Genomic DNA, 19,839 nt, shown 5'->3' on the forward strand with positions numbered 1-19,839 from the left:
AAGAATCCCTTGGGGTGTTAAGTGACAGCACAGCATAGCATGCTGAGCGAAAACTAAACTGTGCCTCATTAATTGTTCTCTGTGTGTAAAAATAAAACTTACCTCCCTCTGGACCAATTTCTGCTTATCTGCTTGTTTGACTTTTGGACTGTTGGCCAGCAGATGGCGCAACTTGACATAACTTTTCCATAGTTTCTGGTACCTGCACAAAGAAAAAATGTCAAAGAGGGGAACTGTTAATACATTTGATACTTTGAAGCAATGAACGTACAGTGCAGCTTTACATCAACTCCCATCAGGTGCCTACTGTTGCTTCTCTGACAATCCCCATTATCCCAATAAGCCAAGCCATTTCCTATTTAAAAATACTGAAAACATTTCCAGGTAAGGCACATATCTCCTTTTTCTCCTGCAAAACAGTGCTTGGTGCCTGAACAGCCAATTGCAAGTAATTATTACATGAGACAACAAAGATTTTGTTTCTCAGACACTTTTTGGTGTGTCTTATAGATTTTTGGCTGCCAAGGATGAAACAATTCTGTAATTAAACCTCTCTCAATCTCATACCGCTTTAGCTTCTGTTTTTGCAATACCTATTGGTTATGCTGCACACATGAAAGAAACATAAAAAAAAACATTGTACTGTTGTTAAAGCACATCCAGTACACCAAGTACAACTGGAATATATGTTGAAAACATAAAGTTTAGGTTCTGCTGTTCCGAATGCAGCTCAGATATATCAGGTACTGTTGTTACATATGCAAATGGCTCAGTCGTGAAAGAGATTTGAATTGTATTTGAAAGAGTTGGATTCCAAAAAAGAAAAAACATGCCACATAAATCACTTGTTGACTGGACAAAGATATTTTTGCTTCCCCTTCACATAAAAATCAGACTGACTAAAAATTTTGTGAAGATGATGAACAGGGAAGGTGAATGATTTTGCTGAGGCAGATTCCAAAAATAACAGATATGAAGATTAAGGAAGTCATTTTTGTTGGTCCACAGATCAGACACATCACCAATGACAACCGGTTTGTAGATATGTTCTGGGGCCAGAAAAGATAACCTGGAAAGCATTCAATGATGTAGTTGGGAATTTTCTTGGCAACTACAGAACACCAAACTACATTCAGCTGGTTGACAAATGTCTTATACCATACAAAACCATGAAGTACAACATGTCAGTGAAGCTTCATGTTCTGTATTCACACCTGGGACTTCTTTCCTAAAAAAATTAGGAGCAGTCAGTGACAAACATAGTGAAAGATTTCACCAGGACATTGCCATAATGGAAAAACTGTATCAGAGCAACTGGAATCCATCTGCGCTGGTTGAATATTGTTGGATGCTGCAGCAAGATGCACCAGACACCAAATATATATGAAAATCAGCAGCATAACACGTTTAGCCCTGTTGAACTCATGCAGCATGTCAGAAACATAATGCGATTAAATACAATATATAATTGTAAAAAGTGAATTGTATATTTCTCAACATTTCTGCATGATACAGTCATTCTGAAATATTTATGTGCAGTTTGAAGGGGTGTATTATAACAAAACTATGAAAAAAAAAAGATGTCCGGTGTTATCAAACATTGTGGGTTGTTACTGGAGCACTGAAAGGTAATAGTAGGCATTTTATAGTACTTGCTACAAAACTGTACTGATCCTTTTATCACTTAGGGCTTGTTCTTTCCACAAATCCTGTGTGTTCCGGTGTGTTTTAGCATGCACATTACGTGTGTTTTCAATGGGCTTTCAACACATATGTAATGTGTTTGCAATGTGTGCTAGTGTGTTTTGCCTTTCTTCGTATTTTTTCCCCCGTTTGCATTTATGTGCCTTCTAGTGCGTTTATATGCATCTCACAGGAAAAAAAAATCTACATGCTGCTGTACTTTTTTCAAGGCACTGGAACTGAACACACTATTGTGAAGTAGGGTGATTTGGAAAGATAAGAGCAGAAGATCCCTGGAGCTGCACATCAGAACAAGACTTGTGTGTAGACAAGTGGCAGTCTCAGCCTGGATCCGCGCCAGGTCATGCTCCAACGCGTCTCACTCTGCTCACTGGAGCTTACTCATGGGAAGTGAAGCACATTGGAGGCCTAGCCTGGTGGGGGTCCAAACTGAGACTGCCACTTGTCTACACACAGCAGGTTTTGTTCTGATGTGTGGCACCCGTGATCGTCTGCTCTTGGGACCCAGGATCTTCTGCTCTTACAGTATATGTCAGTGTCTGGAAACATGGGTGAGCTCCTTCCCAACCAGCACTCATAGCAGCAGGCACAGGACTACACTTCCTCGCAGCCTGAGCGGCTCACATACATACCATAGATTTGGATCTTGGATTTTGGAGTGATTTGGAAAACTTTATATCTACTGAGTAGGGCTGGGCGATTTTGCCTAAAAAAAAAAATCTTCGATTTTTAAAGAAAAATTCGAGTTTCGATTTGATTTTCGATTTTTTTCCAATGCACTTAAAAAATGACTGCAGAGTCTGGAGGGAGGACTGAGGAGAAGAAGCGCTGTATGTGTGTCTGACTCTGACGGACCACCGCCGCGCCTGGATGCGACGTCAGCTGCGGGCGGTGCGTCTGTACAGGGGCTGTGCTGTGATAGGTACAGTCCAGAGAACGAGTCCACAGTAAACGGCCACCTTTTTTAGTTTGACTTTTAAACTTTTTTTTTTTTCAAACTAGAGTTTTTTCTACAATACTTTTTTCTGCCTTGTGCAGCCACCGAACTCCCCAGTAACGGACACCGCCGCGCCTGGATGTGACGTCAGCTGCGGGGCGGGCGGTGCGTCTGTACAGGCCGGGGCTGCGCTTCCTCTCCCAGCAGCTGACGTCACATCCAGGCCAGGGAGACTTTACCTATTACAGCGCGCCGCAGCCCCGGCCTGTACAGACGCACCGCCCGCCCCGCAGGTCCGTTACTGGGGAGTTCGGTGGCTGCACAAGGCAGGAAAAAGTATTATAAAAAAAAACTCGAGTTTAAAAAAAAAAAACGTTTCCAACTAAAAAATCGATAAATCGATTAAATCGATTTATCGCCCAGCCCTACTACTGAGCATGCATTCTGGAAATGTTCAAAAATGCACTGAAAGTATCTGGTGTGAACCAGCCCTTACTTCTAAGTACAGAATTGTGATCAATGTTTTTTTGATAAAAATACAGGATGTGACATTGCTCATTTGTTTTCAAAGGTGCAGTCACCTTCATCCTTGCTTAACTACTAAAAAGGTTTGGGTTGGAGTTGGGCTATAACAAAGACCTGCCAAAATTAGGACAGGATTCACCCACATTTTTTTTACTTTGAATAGAACAGGGAAGGGCTTGGCTCATCAGACATGGCCCAGCCATCTTAGAAGGTCTGTAGATGATGGTTCCTGAAAATAAAAGACTGTAGGGATAAAACCTTGCATTACTCCACCCAAAATGTAAATAAAAGCTCTGACTGAAGCTCTAATTTAAAACACCAAAATAAACACTGTGGGGTTGATTAAAACTGGAGAGTGGAAAATCTGGTGCAGCTCTAGATAGAAACCAATCAGCTTCTAGGTTTTTTTGTCAAAGCTTAATTGAACAAGCAGAAGTTAGAAGCCGATTGGCTACCATGCACAGCTTCACCGGATTTTGCCCTCTCCAGTTTTAGTAAATCAATCTGATTATTATCCAAAGGCATGCTGGTGGTGATTGTAGGCAAATATATTTTTTTATGTAACCGAAGGAGAAGACAACACTTCATTCTTGTTGCCATTTCACACTCTTATGTCCAATAGTATCCTGCAGATGTGATACTTAGAAGTAATCAAAGTAACAGTAAAGCTTTGCAGCAAGCAGCATTGAGTGCTTTCTCTTACATTTCCGGCAATCCCCAGTATCCCAATAAGCCAAGCCAAGTCAGTCAATGGGAGCTTTTAGATTTCTACCCCATTTGGTTCCCATTGATGTATACAATAAAAACAGAGCAGTGGTCTCTAATATGCTTTTATAAACTACTTAATATGTCTCTGCAATTTACGCTAGAGGCTGTTAACAGTGTAAATGTGTTATTGGCTGATTCTGTATAAAGATAACGAGTTTCACAAGGGGTGAAGCTTAACCACTTTGTAACTACAGTATACTTTTTTAGCACAATGTGCCAAACTTTGAGAAAATTAACGTAACGTGTAGCTGTGCATGTTTCTGGTTCTCTGACCCTGATGGTAAACAAATAAATTAGTCACAGAATTGTAGTGAAGTTAACAGACATACTGATTCTGCTAAATTTGGTCTGGGCATCTAAGCCGGGCATCTAAGCTTCAATGTCCTCTACCATCACACCTGCCACCAATGCACCAACACATTTCCATATTCATCCCATTCAAAGAACTAGTACAGTTTTTCCAAGTCAAAACCACCAACATAAGCAGCCTTTTTTTAATGTACGGGTAAATCACCTCGTATACTGTTTTTGCTAACTACCTTAAAACTTATTGGAAGTTTATGAACAGTATGAGGACTACCAATTTTTAAAAGGCAAACTACCAATAATTAGTCCCATTCCAATAAAGAGCCGGGGTAATATACTATTGTACTGTTATGGGAGCATGTGTGTTCATTTATGTTGAACAAGGTTTTTAGATTAGTAACTTCATGAGAAGTAAAACAAATCCGTTGATCAGTGACCTGGCAAAGATTCTGGTTTGCCTTTTAAATCCGTACCCTTGAACTACAGAGAGATTACGTGCCTATGTGTGTTACATGCCTTTGACAACAGCAGAGTGTATTAAGGCTTACTGAACAAAAAAAAAAAAATATATATTATTTTATATCATCCTATAAAATAAACATAGATGTCAGCTTTGAGCAGACTTTGTTAGGTAGTTTACGTAAACCAATAAAGTTCAAATACATGGCCCCACTTAGGCATAACGATAGTATTGTCTTGCCTGGGCCATACAAATTCATTTTTCTAAGATTTTTATTTTTTTATCAATGTGATAGTTTAAAGAAGTATGGTCAAAGCTCATTTGGCCATACTTCTCCAGTGTGTCACAGGAGTGCACTTCCTTCTGTACTCCTGTGACCCAGATTCAGGCAACAGCAGGCCAAACCCACTGTCAGCTGAGGTCACAGAGCCAGCCCAGGCTCTGCAGGGATTCTAACAATAAAGTCAGGTTCTGCCCAGAATCCTGACTGGCAGCTGGGCTCAGCCTCTCAGTGCACAGCTTAAAACATGAGCCTGCTAAAAAAAAAAAAAAAATTCCCACTGGTCACCTACACAGCTCTGCTTTTCACTGTGAATTAATTAATAAAAACACCAAAAAAAAAAAAAGGAAAAACCTCAAAGTCCACACATATGCTTGACTTTAGAATCAAATCTGAAGTGAAGTGTTCAAAACAGAATATATATTTATTTTCTGAAAGCACTGGTATTGTTTGTCAAGGTGTCATTAAACTGATGAAAAATATAGCAAGACAGAACGAAGAATACAAATGGCTACAATGATTTGTATTTGGAATTGGAATGCAAGGCTCAATGTTCAGCAGCAACTTTTTTAGTCTCCTGATGTTAGTCTCTTAACTTAAATGCACAATTTGCATCTGAAGATTACTTAAAACCATGAAAACATTGCATATTTTTTGGAAGCAGGGGAGCTATAGAAAAAAGGATGGCAATAGCAATTTTTTCCTGTTGCATTATATTAGTGCAGCTGTTTCTTAAATCTAAATTTTCAATATAAAATACAATCTAATTATCTTTATGGTATACAAAAACAATATGAACTCTATTTTAGAAAATATAAAATACCGTATATACACGAGTATAAGCCGACCCGAGTATAAGCCGAGGCCCCTACTTTTATCACAAAAAGATGGGAAAAATCATTGACTCGAGTATCGGTACCGGCGGCTCCGATGTCTGCCGGTCACTTGCGATCTCCCGCTGGAGAGGGAGAAAGGCAGGCGGCTAATGTAAACAAAGCCACCTGTCATTCTCCCTGGTGTAACTGCAGAGATCATACGATCCTGCTATGTAGGATCGTATGTCTCTGTGGTTACATCAAAAGCCACGCCCCTTTACAGTTAGAAGCACACCCCTAGGGACACACTTAACCCCTGGATGTCTAATAAAGTTAACCCCTTCCCTGCCAGTGTTATTTTTACAGTAACAGTGCATATGTATAGCACTGATTACTGTAGTAATGTCACTGGTACCCCCAAAAGTGTCAAAAATGTCAGTCAAGGGTCCGATCTGTCCGCCGCAATGTCGCAGTCCCGCAAAAAAAAAAAATCACAGATCACCGCCATTACTAGTTAAAATAAAAATGACATAGATCTTTCCCTTAGTTAGTAAACGCAATAACTTTTGCGCAAACCAATCAAAATAAGCCTATTGCGATTTTTTCACCAATAACATGTAGCAGAAAACAAATTGGCCTAAAATGTTAAAAAAATTAGATTTTTACATTTTTTTTTGGGGGGGGGGGGGGTAATTTCATACAAAAAAATGTGAAAATTATTATTTTTTCAAAATTGTCGCTCTTTTTATGTTTATAGCGCAAAAAGTAAAAATCGCACAGGTGATCAAATACCACCAAAAGAAAGCTCTTTTTGTGGGAAAAAAAGGACGTCAATTTCATTTGGGTACAGCATTGCACGACCGTTCAATTGTCCGTTAAAATCACGCAGTGCCGAATCGCAAAATAGGCCCTGGTCTTTGAGCAGCCAAATCCTCCGGGGCTTAAGTGGTTAAAAGCATTCTTACTTTACAGAATTTTTTAACACCAGCCTTAAACTTTTGTACAGTACTGTATTTTACATTATTTCCTCCTTAAAGTGATTGTAAATCTTTTTTTTTTATAATAATAGTTTTTAAAAATAATAAACATGTCATACTTACCTGCTCTTTGCAATGGTTTTGCACAGAGCAGTCAAAGAAATTTGGGGAGGACCCAAAGGAGTTCAAAAAGGGAGGGGGGGATAGAGCAAACTGTGGTTTATCCCAAACTAATAAACTTTATTGGTAACAAAATTCTAAATCACAGGTAATGTCAACAATAGCATACTACACATAAAAAGTTAAAAACAGGATAACATTGCTACTAAAAACACACTCCAGGGGTTCACCAATACATCACATGTACACAGTTAGCAATGAAGCATGCCATTCTTTAGTGATTAGACAGGAGATCAGATTGTAGTGAGTAGCAGGAAACCTAAGTGATGTCTGCTGTAGTCCAGCTATACAAAAACACTGAGGACATCTGCTTCCACCATTCACCTATGATCTATTCATAGTTAACTATTACAGATACAGTTCATAAGTAAATTATTGTCCCTTCACTAATAGTTACAAGATTATTGCACCCCAGGGATGTAGGTCCTTCTTGTATAGAGCCTCAATGGGTAGGAGGCAGCTTTGGAAAAAAGCTGAAGTGATCACAAAATGGATACATTGATTTACTCTGGAGCCACCGCGAGGAGTTGGACACTCCGATTATTGACAGAGTAGCCCTCTTCCTCTTCTTGGATCCCCCACTGTGGCTCCTGGCTCTATCTCTTTAACTAATGCCCCCATAGGAAGCCACTTTCTCTGAAGGCACTTGTGCGGGCTCAATCCCGAGGCATGCTTTCTGTATCAATAGACAGTGCATCTTGGCCCTGCCCCCTGCCACAGGATATAAATGACAGAAGCAAGAGCAAATGGCTCCCGTTAGGCCAATGCCCAGTTAGGCAGGAGAGAGCCACTGCTCTTGGGCACAACGCTGGATTGAGATCGGACATAGGTAATTAAAAAAGGGGACTAGGGGGATCCTGTGGCCCAGAAGATTTTTCTGAGCATTATCTGCAATAAGGTTAAAGATTTACTGCTATAGGGTGGCCACACTGCACAGAATAACGTATATATAGGCAATAGTGGGCAATATAGGCTTATTAGGATTTTTTCGACCAAAAATATGTAGCAGAATACATATCGGCCTAAATTTATATATATATATATATATATATATATTTATTTATTTATATATATATATATATATATATATATATATATATATATATACACACATATATATATATATATATATATATATATATATATATATATATATATATATTTTTCTCAAAATTGCCAGCTTTGTTTATAGCGCAAAAAATAAAAAAACGGAGAGGTGATCAAATACCACCAAGAGAAAGCTCTATTTGTGGGGGGGGGGGGGGGGGGGGAAAGGACATACATTTCATCTGGGTGCAGTGTCGCATGACTACGCAATTGTCAGTTAATCTAACGCAGTGCCAAATCGAGAAAATTGGTCTGGTCAGGAAGGGGGTAAACCTCAAAAAAAAAACGTGTGATCTAGCCAGTAACACAGTCTTAGGCTGGCTCCACTATCTATCGAAGAGCAAAAGGGACACCTTTGAACAGCAGCATTGTCTAGAGAGTATAGTGTTAACCACTTAAGCCCCGGAAGGTTTTACCCCCTTCCTGACCAGGGCCTATTTTGCGATTTGGCACTGCGTGACTTTAACGGACAATTGCGCGGTTGTTCCTAAACTAATTTGACGTCCTTTTTTTTCCCACAAACAGAGCTTTCTTTTGGTGGTATTTGATCACCTGTGCGATTTTTTGATCATGCGCTATAAACAAAAAAAGAGCGTCAATTTTGCAAAAATAACAATATTTTAAAATTTTTTTTATATGAAATTCCCCCCCAAAAATGCAAAAATCTAATCTTTTATTTATGCTACATATGTTTGGTAAAAAAAAAAAAAATCGCAAAAAGCGTATTTTGATTGGTTTGCGCAAAAGTTATTGCGTTTACTAACTAAGGGAAAGATTTATGTCATTTTTGTTGTTTTTTTTTTTTAACGAGTAATGGCGGCAATCTGCGATTTTTTTTGCGGGACTGCGACATTGCGGCGGACAGATCGGACCCTTGACTGACATTTCTTACACTTTTGGGGTCACCAGTGACATTACTACAGTAATCAGTGCTATACATATGCACTGTTACTGTAAAAATGACACTGGCAGGGAAGGAGTTAACTTTATTTGAGAAGGAGGGGTTAAGTGTGTCCCTAGGGGCGTGCTTCTAACTGTGATTGGATGTGGCTTGAGGTGTAAGAACAGAGATCAACGGTCCTACATAGCAGAACCGTATGATCTCAATTCTTACACAGGGGAGAATGACAGGCGGCTTTGTTTACATTAGCCGCCTGCCTTTCTCCCGCTGTAACGGACAATCGAGAGTGCCCGGCGGACACCGGGCACACGCGCGCGGGGGGGGGGTCCGTGAGCGAGTGGGAGCGCGCCTCCAGCAGCGCGCGTTCGCTCCCTGGAGCCTCACAGGCTAGCGACGTAGACCTACGTCGCTTTGCCTGTGAGGGGCTAAATGCCGACGTAAATCGTCGTTAGGCAGTCGGCAAGTGGTTAAATAGACTGGAAGATTTTGATTACATATCACTAATATAAAGTCGAATAAAGCCTAACACCAGCTAACACTTTTTTAGCAGTTACAGAAACTTTTTTTTTTTTTTTCATTTTGGGATAAATGTTTTAACAAAATGAATAAAAGATGACCACTGTAAGCCAAAAAGCCATACTTCTGATGTGGAAAAAAGACTAAGTGACTCAACTACACAAAAAAATGTAGGAGCTTGGGTGCAGAAAAATGACAGCAGATGCTTTAGACTGATGAGTCAAAATTTTAAATATTTGGCTGTCTGTTCGCCAATGGGCTGGAGAGCTGTACAATGAGTGTCTGCAGGCAACAATGAAGCATGGTGTAGGTTCCATTCAAGTTTGGGGCTGCATTTCCACAGAAGAAGTTGGAGATTTTGTTAGGACCAATGGTGTCCTCAATGCTGAGAAATACAGGCAGATACTTATCCATCAAGCCATACCCTTAAGGGAGGCGTGTAATTGGCTCCAAATTTATTCTGCAGCAGGACAAAGACCCCAAACATACAGCTAATGTCATTAAAAACAATCTTCAGCGTAAAGAAGAACAAGGAATCCTGAAAGTAATGGTTCAACCCCCACAGAGCCCTGATCATCGAGTCTGTCTGGGAAAACATGAAGAGACAGAAGGATTTGAGGCAAGCTACATCCACAGAATTTCGGTGGTTAGTACGCCAAGGTGTTTGGAACAACCTATCTGCCGAGTTCCTTCAAAAACTAGGAGCACAAGCACAGCGTGTACCAAGAAGAATTGATAATGTTTTAAAGCCAAAGGGTAGTCACAACAAACATTTATTTGAATTTTAATTCTGTTCACTCACTTTGCATTTTGTAAATTGTTAAAAATAAACAATTAAAATATACATTTTTAACCACTTGCCGACCGCCGCAAGTACATATACTGCGGCGGTCAGCCCCCCCTGGGCAAAGTGATGCATCGGTACGTCACTCGCCCGCGAGCCAATAAGGAGCGAGTGCGTGCCGCCGGAAGGTGCGCTCCCGCCCCCGCTCATTCACTGCCATCCCAGTGCGAGTGACCGGCGGCTCCGATGTCTGCCGGTCACTTGCGATCTCCCGCTGGAGAGGGAGAAAGGCAGGCGGCTAATGTAAACAAAGCCACCTGTCATTCTCCCTGGTGTAACTGCAGAGATCATACGATCCTGCTATGTAGGATCGTATGTCTCTGTGGTTACATCAAAAGCCATGCCCCTTTACAGTTAGAAGCACACCCCTAGGGACACACTTAACCCCTGGATGTCTAATAAAGTTAACCCCTTCCCTGCCAGTGTTATTTTTACAGTAACAGTGCATATGTATAGCACTGATTACTGTAGTAATGTCACTGGTACCCCCAAAAGTGTCAAAAATGTCAGTCAAGGGTCCGATCTGTCCGCCGCAATGTCGCAGTCCCGCAAAAAAAAAAATCACAGATCACCGCCATTACTAGTTAAAATAAAAATGACATAGATCTTTCCCTTAGTTAGTAAACGCAATAACTTTTGCGCAAACCAATCAAAATAAGCCTATTGCGATTTTTTCACCAATAACATGTAGCAGAAAACAAATTGGCCTAAAATGTTAAAAAAATTAGATTTTTACATTTTTTTTTTGGGGGGGGGGGGGTAATTTCATACAAAAAAATGTGAAAATTATTATTTTTTCAAAATTGTCGCTCTTTTTATGTTTATAGCGCAAAAAGTAAAAATCGCACAGGTGATCAAATACCACCAAAAGAAAGCTCTTTTTGTGGGAAAAAAAGGACGTCAATTTCATTTGGGTACAGCATTGCACGACCGTTCAATTGTCCGTTAAAATCACGCAGTGCCGAATCGCAAAATAGGCCCTGGTCTTTGAGCAGCCAAATCCTCCGGGGCTTAAGTGGTTAAAAGCATTCTTACTTTACAGAATTTTTTAACACCAGCCTTAAACTTTTGTACAGTACTGTATTTTACATTATTTCCTCCTTAAAGTGATTGTAAATCTTTTTTTTTATAATAATAGTTTTTAAAAATAATAAACATGTCATACTTACCTGCTCTTTGCAATGGTTTTGCACAGAGCAGTCAAAGAAATTTGGGGAGGACCCAAAGGAGTTCAAAAAGGGAGGGGGGGATAGAGCAAACTGTGGTTTATCCCAAACTAATAAACTTTATTGGTAACAAAATTCTAAATCACAGGTAATGTCAACAATAGCATACTACACATAAAAAGTTAAAAACAGGATAACATTGCTACTAAAAACACACTCCAGGGGTTCACCAATACATCACATGTACACAGTTAGCAATGAAGCATGCCATTCTTTAGTGATTAGACAGGAGATCAGATTGTAGTGAGTAGCAGGAAACCTAAGTGATGTCTGCTGTAGTCCAGCTATACAAAAACACTGAGGACATCTGCTTCCACCATTCACCTATGATCTATTCATAGTTAACTATTACAGATACAGTTCATAAGTAAATTATTGTCCCTTCACTAATAGTTACAAGATTATTGCACCCCAGGGATGTAGGTCCTTCTTGTATAGAGCCTCAATGGGTAGGAGGCAGCTTTGGAAAAAAGCTGAAGTGATCACAAAATGGATACATTGATTTACTCTGGAGCCACCGCGAGGAGTTGGACACTCCGATTATTGACAGAGTAGCCCTCTTCCTCTTCTTGGATCCCCCACTGTGGCTCCTGGCTCTATCTCTTTAACTAATGCCCCCATAGGAAGCCACTTTCTCTGAAGGCACTTGTGCGGGCTCAATCCCGAGGCATGCTTTCTGTATCAATAGACAGTGCATCTTGGCCCTGCCCCCTGCCACAGGATATAAATGACAGAAGCAAGAGCAAATGGCTCCCGTTAGGCCAATGCCCAGTTAGGCAGGAGAGAGCCACTGCTCTTGGGCACAACGCTGGATTGAGATCGGACATAGGTAATTAAAAAAGGGGACTAGGGGGATCCTGTGGCCCAGAAGATTTTTCTGAGCATTATCTGCAATAAGGTTAAAGATTTACTGCTATAGGGTGGCCACACTGCACAGAATAACGTATATATAGGCAATAGTGGGCAATATAGGCTTATTAGGATTTTTTCGACCAAAAATATGTAGCAGAATACATATCGGCCTAAATTTATATATATATATATATATATATATATATATATACACACATATATATATATATATATATATATATATATTTTTCTCAAAATTGCCAGCTTTGTTTATAGCGCAAAAAATAAAAAAACGGAGAGGTGATCAAATACCACCAAGAGAAAGCTCTATTTGTGGGGGGGGGGGGGGGGGAAAGGACATACATTTCATCTGGGTGCAGTGTCGCATGACTACGCAATTGTCAGTTAATCTAACGCAGTGCCAAATCGAGAAAATTGGTCTGGTCAGGAAGGGGGTAAACCTCAAAAAAAAAACGTGTGATCTAGCCAGTAACACAGTCTTAGGCTGGCTCCACTATCTATCGAAGAGCAAAAGGGACACCTTTGAACAGCAGCATTGTCTAGAGAGTATAGTGTTAACCACTTAAGCCCCGGAAGGTTTTACCCCCTTCCTGACCAGGGCCTATTTTGCGATTTGGCACTGCGTGACTTTAACGGACAATTGCGCGGTTGTTCCTAAACTAATTTGACGTCCTTTTTTTTCCCACAAACAGAGCTTTCTTTTGGTGGTATTTGATCACCTGTGCGATTTTTTGATCATGCGCTATAAACAAAAAAAGAGCGTCAATTTTGCAAAAATAACAATATTTTAAATTTTTTTTTATATGAAATTCCCCCCCAAAAATGCAAAAATCTAATCTTTTATTTATGCTACATATGTTTGGTAAAAAAAAAAATCGCAAAAAGCGTATTTTGATTGGTTTGCGCAAAAGTTATTGTGTTTACTAACTAAGGGAAAGATTTATGTCATTTTTGTTGTTTTTTTTTTTTTAACGAGTAATGGCGGCAATCTGCGATTTTTTTTGCGGGACTGCGACATTGCGGCGGACAGATCGGACCCTTGACTGACATTTCTTACACTTTTGGGGTCACCAGTGACATTACTACAGTAATCAGTGCTATACATATGCACTGTTACTGTAAAAATGACACTGGCAGGGAAGGAGTTAACTTTATTTGAGAAGGAGGGGTTAAGTGTGTCCCTAGGGGCGTGCTTCTAACTGTGATTGGATGTGGCTTGAGGTGTAAGAACAGAGATCAACGGTCCTACATAGCAGAACCGTATGATCTCAATTCTTACACAGGGGAGAATGACAGGCGGCTTTGTTTACATTAGCCGCCTGCCTTTCTCCCGCTGTAACGGACAATCGCGAGTGCCCGGCGGACACCGGGCACACGCGCGCGGGGGGGGGGTCCGTGAGCGAGTGGGAGCGCGCCTCCAGCAGCGCGCGTTCGCTCCCTGGAGCCTCACAGGCTAGCGACGTAGACCTACGTCGCTTTGCCTGTGAGGGGCTAAATGCCGACGTAAATCGTCGTTAGGCAGTCGGCAAGTGGTTAAATAGACTGGAAGATTTTGATTACATATCACTAATATAAAGTCGAATAAAGCCTAACACCAGCTAACACTTTTTTAGCAGTTACAGAAACTTTTTTTTTTTTTTTTTTCATTTTGGGATAAATGTTTTAACAAAATGAATAAAAGATGACCACTGTAAGCACCCTTGTTAAATGGTTTGTCTCAACCCTCTAACTTCCAATTTTGTTGCACAGCTTGGTCCATTAAAGAAAGTTGAATAATATCAGCACGATCAACTGTTAAAAAATAAAGTCACAAAGGAGACTCAGAAAAACAAAGACTGCTTTGTTAATGTTAGTGATTATCGTTTTTTTTTTTTTTTTTTTGCTTTTAGCACTACTTTAACCCTTGCAGTGCATGGTGAATATTTTTTTTACCTAAATAGAGTTGGGCCTTAAATATTACATGCTAAATACCATTGTCATCTGGAGCAATGGAAAACGTGACACTAGAATGCTGGCTTTAGAGTCAGAGTTTCAAAAGGAAACACAATATATGAAAGAAATATAAATGGGCAAAAGATCACATACACTAAGTCCCGGTTCACACTTCTGCGATGCGGGAACACTGCGAATATGCAGCGTGTTCCCGCATCGCATCCTCTGGCAGTTCACACTGCCATATGCGATATGCAGGGGGTGTCGATTAAAAGTTAACGACACCCCCAGTTGAGATCGCATATCGCAGTGCGATCTGTAAGTTCGCACAGAATCGGATCGCACTAATGTGAACCACCATGCAATCTGATTCTGCTGCAGATTAAAAAAAAGGGTCATGTGCGTGTTTAGTGCAGATGCAGTGCGAATTCAGCCATACAAACTGAATAGCTGAAATTTGCACCGCACAGAGATTGCATGTAATTTAGGAGCAGTGCGCTCCGAATTACATGCTATCTCTGTGATCGCATCAATGTGAACCGGACCTAAAAGGTCGATGGCTGGAAAAGGTAGGGTTTATGTTAAAGACATTTGGATCAAGAAGAAAAAGCTATTACTTTACGTTGTAGCAAAGTGTAATTTCTTTAGTGTTGTCACATGGAAAGATATAGTAAAATATTTACAAAAATGTGAGGGGTGTACTTACTTTTGTGAGATAGTGTATGTGAGAAGTAAAAACAGGATCTTGGACGCTAATCGTGACCTCTGGCAAAGACACGATTTTCTGCAGTGAATGTAACTGTTTCTCCTTATTCTTTGTCTCAAGATGTGTTCATATTTTTTGCTATACATGCCCTGATAGTCCCTACTACAGGTGGACAGTTTATTACATTTTACAATGGAAATCAATATTTACACTTACAGGACTTTTACTACTTACATCTACAGGCTTGAGATAAACTCACTTTTTCATTTGTTAGCCACTCTTTTTATTTCAGTGCCTACACAGTTCAACTTTGTTTTCTCTTTGGATCCAGAAGTATTTGCATCAGTTAAATTCTAAAACACCTTAAAACCCTTTGAGGTGTTTATTAAAGAATTTGGAATTCCCTTAAAGCCTCGTACACACTAGTTTTTTTTTTTTGCTAAACCCAGCGGTCTGAACAAAAATAAAAAAAACGGACAGCTCAGGTCAGGGCCGCTGTACTAACAATCTAAAGTTAGTACAGCGATCTCCCCTGCTGTGTTATTGTGTTCTGACAGCCCCCCGCCAGAACACTACAGTAATTGGCTGAGAGCGCCAATTGGGAGCCGATGGGCAGACCTTTTTTCGCTCATGACCCTGTGACAGAAGCTGGCCAAATGGCTTCTGTCAGACCAGCTGCCATACACACAAGCAGAATGTCGGCCGGTTTCTATTGATACGACTGATGCCACCCAACATTAGGCCTGTGTGTACTAGGCTTAACATAGCATTATAGATACACCCTGCTGCAACACAATAGGACACACAGGAAGTGATTCTATCTAAACTGGAAGTCCCTTCTTCACCTCCCAGACAATAAAAGCTCTAACGAGCAGGGCCCACTGATTCTTCCTGTATTAAATCGTATAGTAACTGTACTGTCTGCCCTCATGTTGTAAAGCGCTGCGCTAGCTGTTGGCGCTAAATAAATCCTGTATAATAATAAAAGTATTTCTGACTTAGGCAGCCTATACATGAGAATTATTTTTTCATTTAACCAGCAAGTTGAATAAAAAAAGAATGAATCGACTCCCTATACACACATTCAATGTGGACGGAGGAATAATCCTGCTGCACCATTGTATTCTGACAATGGGGAAGGATCCCCATCTTAAGAATGCACTGATCAGCACTGTCAGGTATAGCTGGCGGTGCTGATCATGGTAAGATTTTTCAACAGGTTGAATGTACAGAGGTTGATTAGTAGATTGACTTCTGTACAACCAGCCTGTCCATGAATGGGATCAAAATTTACTGGTCCCAGTTTAACAGGACACTGGAAATCATTGTAAAACAGAGCTCTGAGGTCAGCTCAGTATAACTTCTACCTTTTCCAGCCTTCCTCAGTTTTGTACCATGCAATAGAAGGAGTGAATCATAATCCTAATTCAGTCCAAGAAAAAGATTTTATGACAAGTCAAAAATTCTATTTTCTTTTTCGTACATTGAGGGACACAGGACAAAGTGTTTAGGTACATTGACATGTCCAAAAGCAGTCCAACTGAGGAGTAGGAAAACCTTGGACAGAACCATTCCAAGATGAGGCTTAGATTCTCCAAGGGATGATAGGGTTATAGACTTGTACCGTTAGGTGAGCGGACACTGACAAAGCTCTTGAGAAGCCACCCCTCTAAAGTGTCCTCACTCTGAGTGCTCGGTTTTAACAACCAATGCAGAATAACCAGGGAATAGAGCAATAGGGTTTCCTGTACTGTACTCCAAGATATGGAATTTACAGGTAAGTCCCAATTCCTCTTATTTTAAGCATACAGTACATGCATAATATCCATAGTCCATGGGATGTCCCAAAGCAATAACTTTGAGAGTTAGGTAAAACATAGGCAACAGGAATGTACAACAGGTCCTCACATATATGGGTTACCCAACCCAAAATAACCCAAGGATCCACTTATAAGAAGGCTATACCATTCTCAATAGGAATGGAAGAGGTTCCTTTTATGGGGGGTGCCTGAGACATCAGGAATATCAGACGCAAGTTGCCTGAAAGGTTGTCAAAAAAAAGATTTGCCACAGCATAATAAAAGCTTCGAAGGTTGTACTCTGAGCAGAGGCCCTCAGAGTGAGGTTTCAAGTAGGAGCCAAATGGTGCAAGGAGAATGGATAGAAGTGAAGCCCGAAGACCCTACGCTGTACAATGTCATTCTTGTACACCTAGAACAAAACGGCAGGGATAGCTTATAATTAAGGTGTAAGGTACATACACTATATTACCAAAAGTATTGGGACGCCTGCCTCTACACGCACATGAACTTTAATGGCATCCCAGTCTTAGTCCTTAGGGTTCAATATTGAGTTTGCCTGCCCTTTGCAGCTATAACAGCTTCAACTCTTCTGGGAAGACTGTCTACAAGGTTTTAGAGTGTGTCTATGGGGATATTTGACCATTCTTCCAGAAGTGCATTTTTGAGGTCAGGCACTGATGTAGATCTGGCTCGCAGTCTCCAGTCTAATTCATCCCAAAGGTGTTCTGTCGGGTTGAGGTCAAGACTCTGTGCAGGCCAGTTAAATTCCTCCACCCCAAACTAGCTCATCCATGTCTTTATGGACCTTGTATGTGCACTGGTACGCAGTCCTGTAAAGGCCGGCATCACAAAACTTCTGGTAATATAGTATAATTCTAATCTATGTAACACTTACTTGTGTAGAAACTGGAAGCTGAAATACTGTCTTTAAAATAACTGCCACCAAAATGGCCAGATCTCAACGCTATCAAGCTCTCATGGCAAGAGTGTTGTCAGAAAGTCAGCGTAAACTGCCCTACAACCCACGTCATACTTCTGGAAATAATTATAAAATGGGTTAAAATGTCCCCATGAATAACTCTTAATATAAAAGCTAGCATGGGAAAGGTTTCAAAGAAATATTCTTTGATGAATGTAGTTTCAGAAACAGAACAATTATACTAAAAAAAGAAATGGCATGGTAATGTAAATATAAAAGTGACAAAAAATAGGTATATATATATATTCCAAATATGTACTCTTAGCCCCCTCCAAATATCATTTTTTTTCCTTTTGCTGCTTTGATCCAACTTTCTGTTCAAGGCTGGCTATGTTTGTTTTCCATCGACCCACTATATGTAGAAATGTAGCCACCATCTCTCCTTGCTCTCTTTTGAGCTGGAATAGGGGCTATGGACTATACGATTTGTAGTGTGCACAGAGCAGTGCACATGACCACAACTAATGTGCACTGCTCATTCCAAACAAGCAGAAGTGAGAGGGAAAGGAGAGGTTTAAGAACTTACAGGGAATGTTATAAAGAGGGATAAAAGCACAGTAGAAAACACATTAATGAAAAATATTTTACAGGGCCATTAAAGTGTTACTAAACCCACAACAGAAAAATCTGTCTGTATATGGAGTAAAGCTCACTGTGGAACCTAAGGAGGTAATCCACATCATTGTGTAAAAAGGCGGTTTGATCCTATTTTTTCTAAATCGCCACTTCTTCCACTGTCCCCAATCCATCCTGATAACAGAGCCTATGGAGTCACTCTGCACATGCTCAGTTTGGTGTGTATTGCTGGAGAGTTTTTTTTTTTTTTCCTTGGGAGAATGCATGTGTAGAGCACACGGACAATCAGCACTGTCCAGACATAGGGTCAGGGGTCCTGCAGCCTCATAGTACAGTCAGAGCAGAATGAAAACTCCTCTTACAAGCTTTAACCAGACACTGATAGAAGTCACAACCCTGCTATATACAGCTGATGAGAAAATGTGATTTTTATATTTACTGTAAAATCCATTTCTCAAGGTTTGCCTCGGGGCCTGTTACAGTTTGTCGCAGTATGGGCTTTGCCCCTAACAGATACTAACTGTCATTGTTCTGATGTTTATGTCAAAATACTCAATAAAAATTATTGAAAACGAAAATCCATTTCTCTGAGTTTATCAATGGACACAGCGCTCCATAAATCATAACTAGTGGGTTATATTGCCTCCTCCAGGAGTAGGACTAGGCAGTACAAAAAACACCTGGCTACGCCCATGGGTCATCCTCAGCTGGTATATAACCCCTCTCTCTGCTCTAGGTAATCCGTTTTTATTCTGTCTAGTCGGGAGTAAGGACCTAGTCTCCCGGCTGTGATCTCTGGTCCTAGCAATTTTTTCCTTCCTTACATCTTTTTTGTTTTTTCACTCGGGAGATCTACAATCAACTGCTGGGCTGGGCAACAGGCTGTATAACTTAGATCCAGTGGTCCCCCCAGCCCAGCCAGCGAGCGTGTGCAGACCGCAGCTACGCACTAGGTCGGCCGCGACATAGCCTCACGGACAGTGGCTGGCCGTGAGTTAAACATCTCGCAGGGACACAGACGATCGGGCTTGGGTCTGAGTCGCAGCCGTCTCTTGGCTGACAGCTCCCCTACTTCGGTTCCCTCCTCCCATCCTTAAATCCCTCACTGAGCTGGGCTTCTCCCACTCCAATTCCCCCGTCTGGACCTAGAGTCTGGTGGGGGGGGGGTCCTAGGGCAGAGAATGCAGCAGAGATCCCTGGGGTCTCTCACGCTATCCCCACTCCTTTAGGGTCCTGGGATAGTGTGTGTCCCATCCTGGTAGTCTGGAGGGGTCACAGTGTAGGAGACCCCTAGGTGCATACCCTGGTGTTTGCAGTGTGGGTATAGTGCAGGGGGGTCCCAGTGCAGAGACTGGTGCAGAGTACACAGCAGAGTCTCCCCTAAATGTGTGTCCTACCTTCAGGGAGGTTCCCCTTGCAGAGGGT

At 41.0% G+C, this 19,839-nt stretch overlaps 1 protein-coding gene across 1 annotated transcript in view; it reads right to left on the reverse strand.

Annotated features, from left to right (window-relative positions):
* Positions 1-19,839, reverse strand: part of DROSHA (drosha ribonuclease III) — a 649,328-nt gene that overhangs the window by 289,461 nt on the left and 340,028 nt on the right. Inside the window, exon 15 of the mRNA XM_082259249.1 lies at positions 103-202. Coding sequence (XP_082115375.1) covers positions 103-202 — 100 coding nt within the window. The remainder of the gene's footprint in view (positions 1-102; positions 203-19,839) is intronic.

The sequence above is a fragment of the Pelophylax lessonae genome, assembly GCF_965119305.1.
Source record: "Pelophylax lessonae genome assembly, chromosome: 5".
NCBI classification, from domain to species: domain Eukaryota; kingdom Metazoa; phylum Chordata; class Amphibia; order Anura; family Ranidae; genus Pelophylax; species Pelophylax lessonae.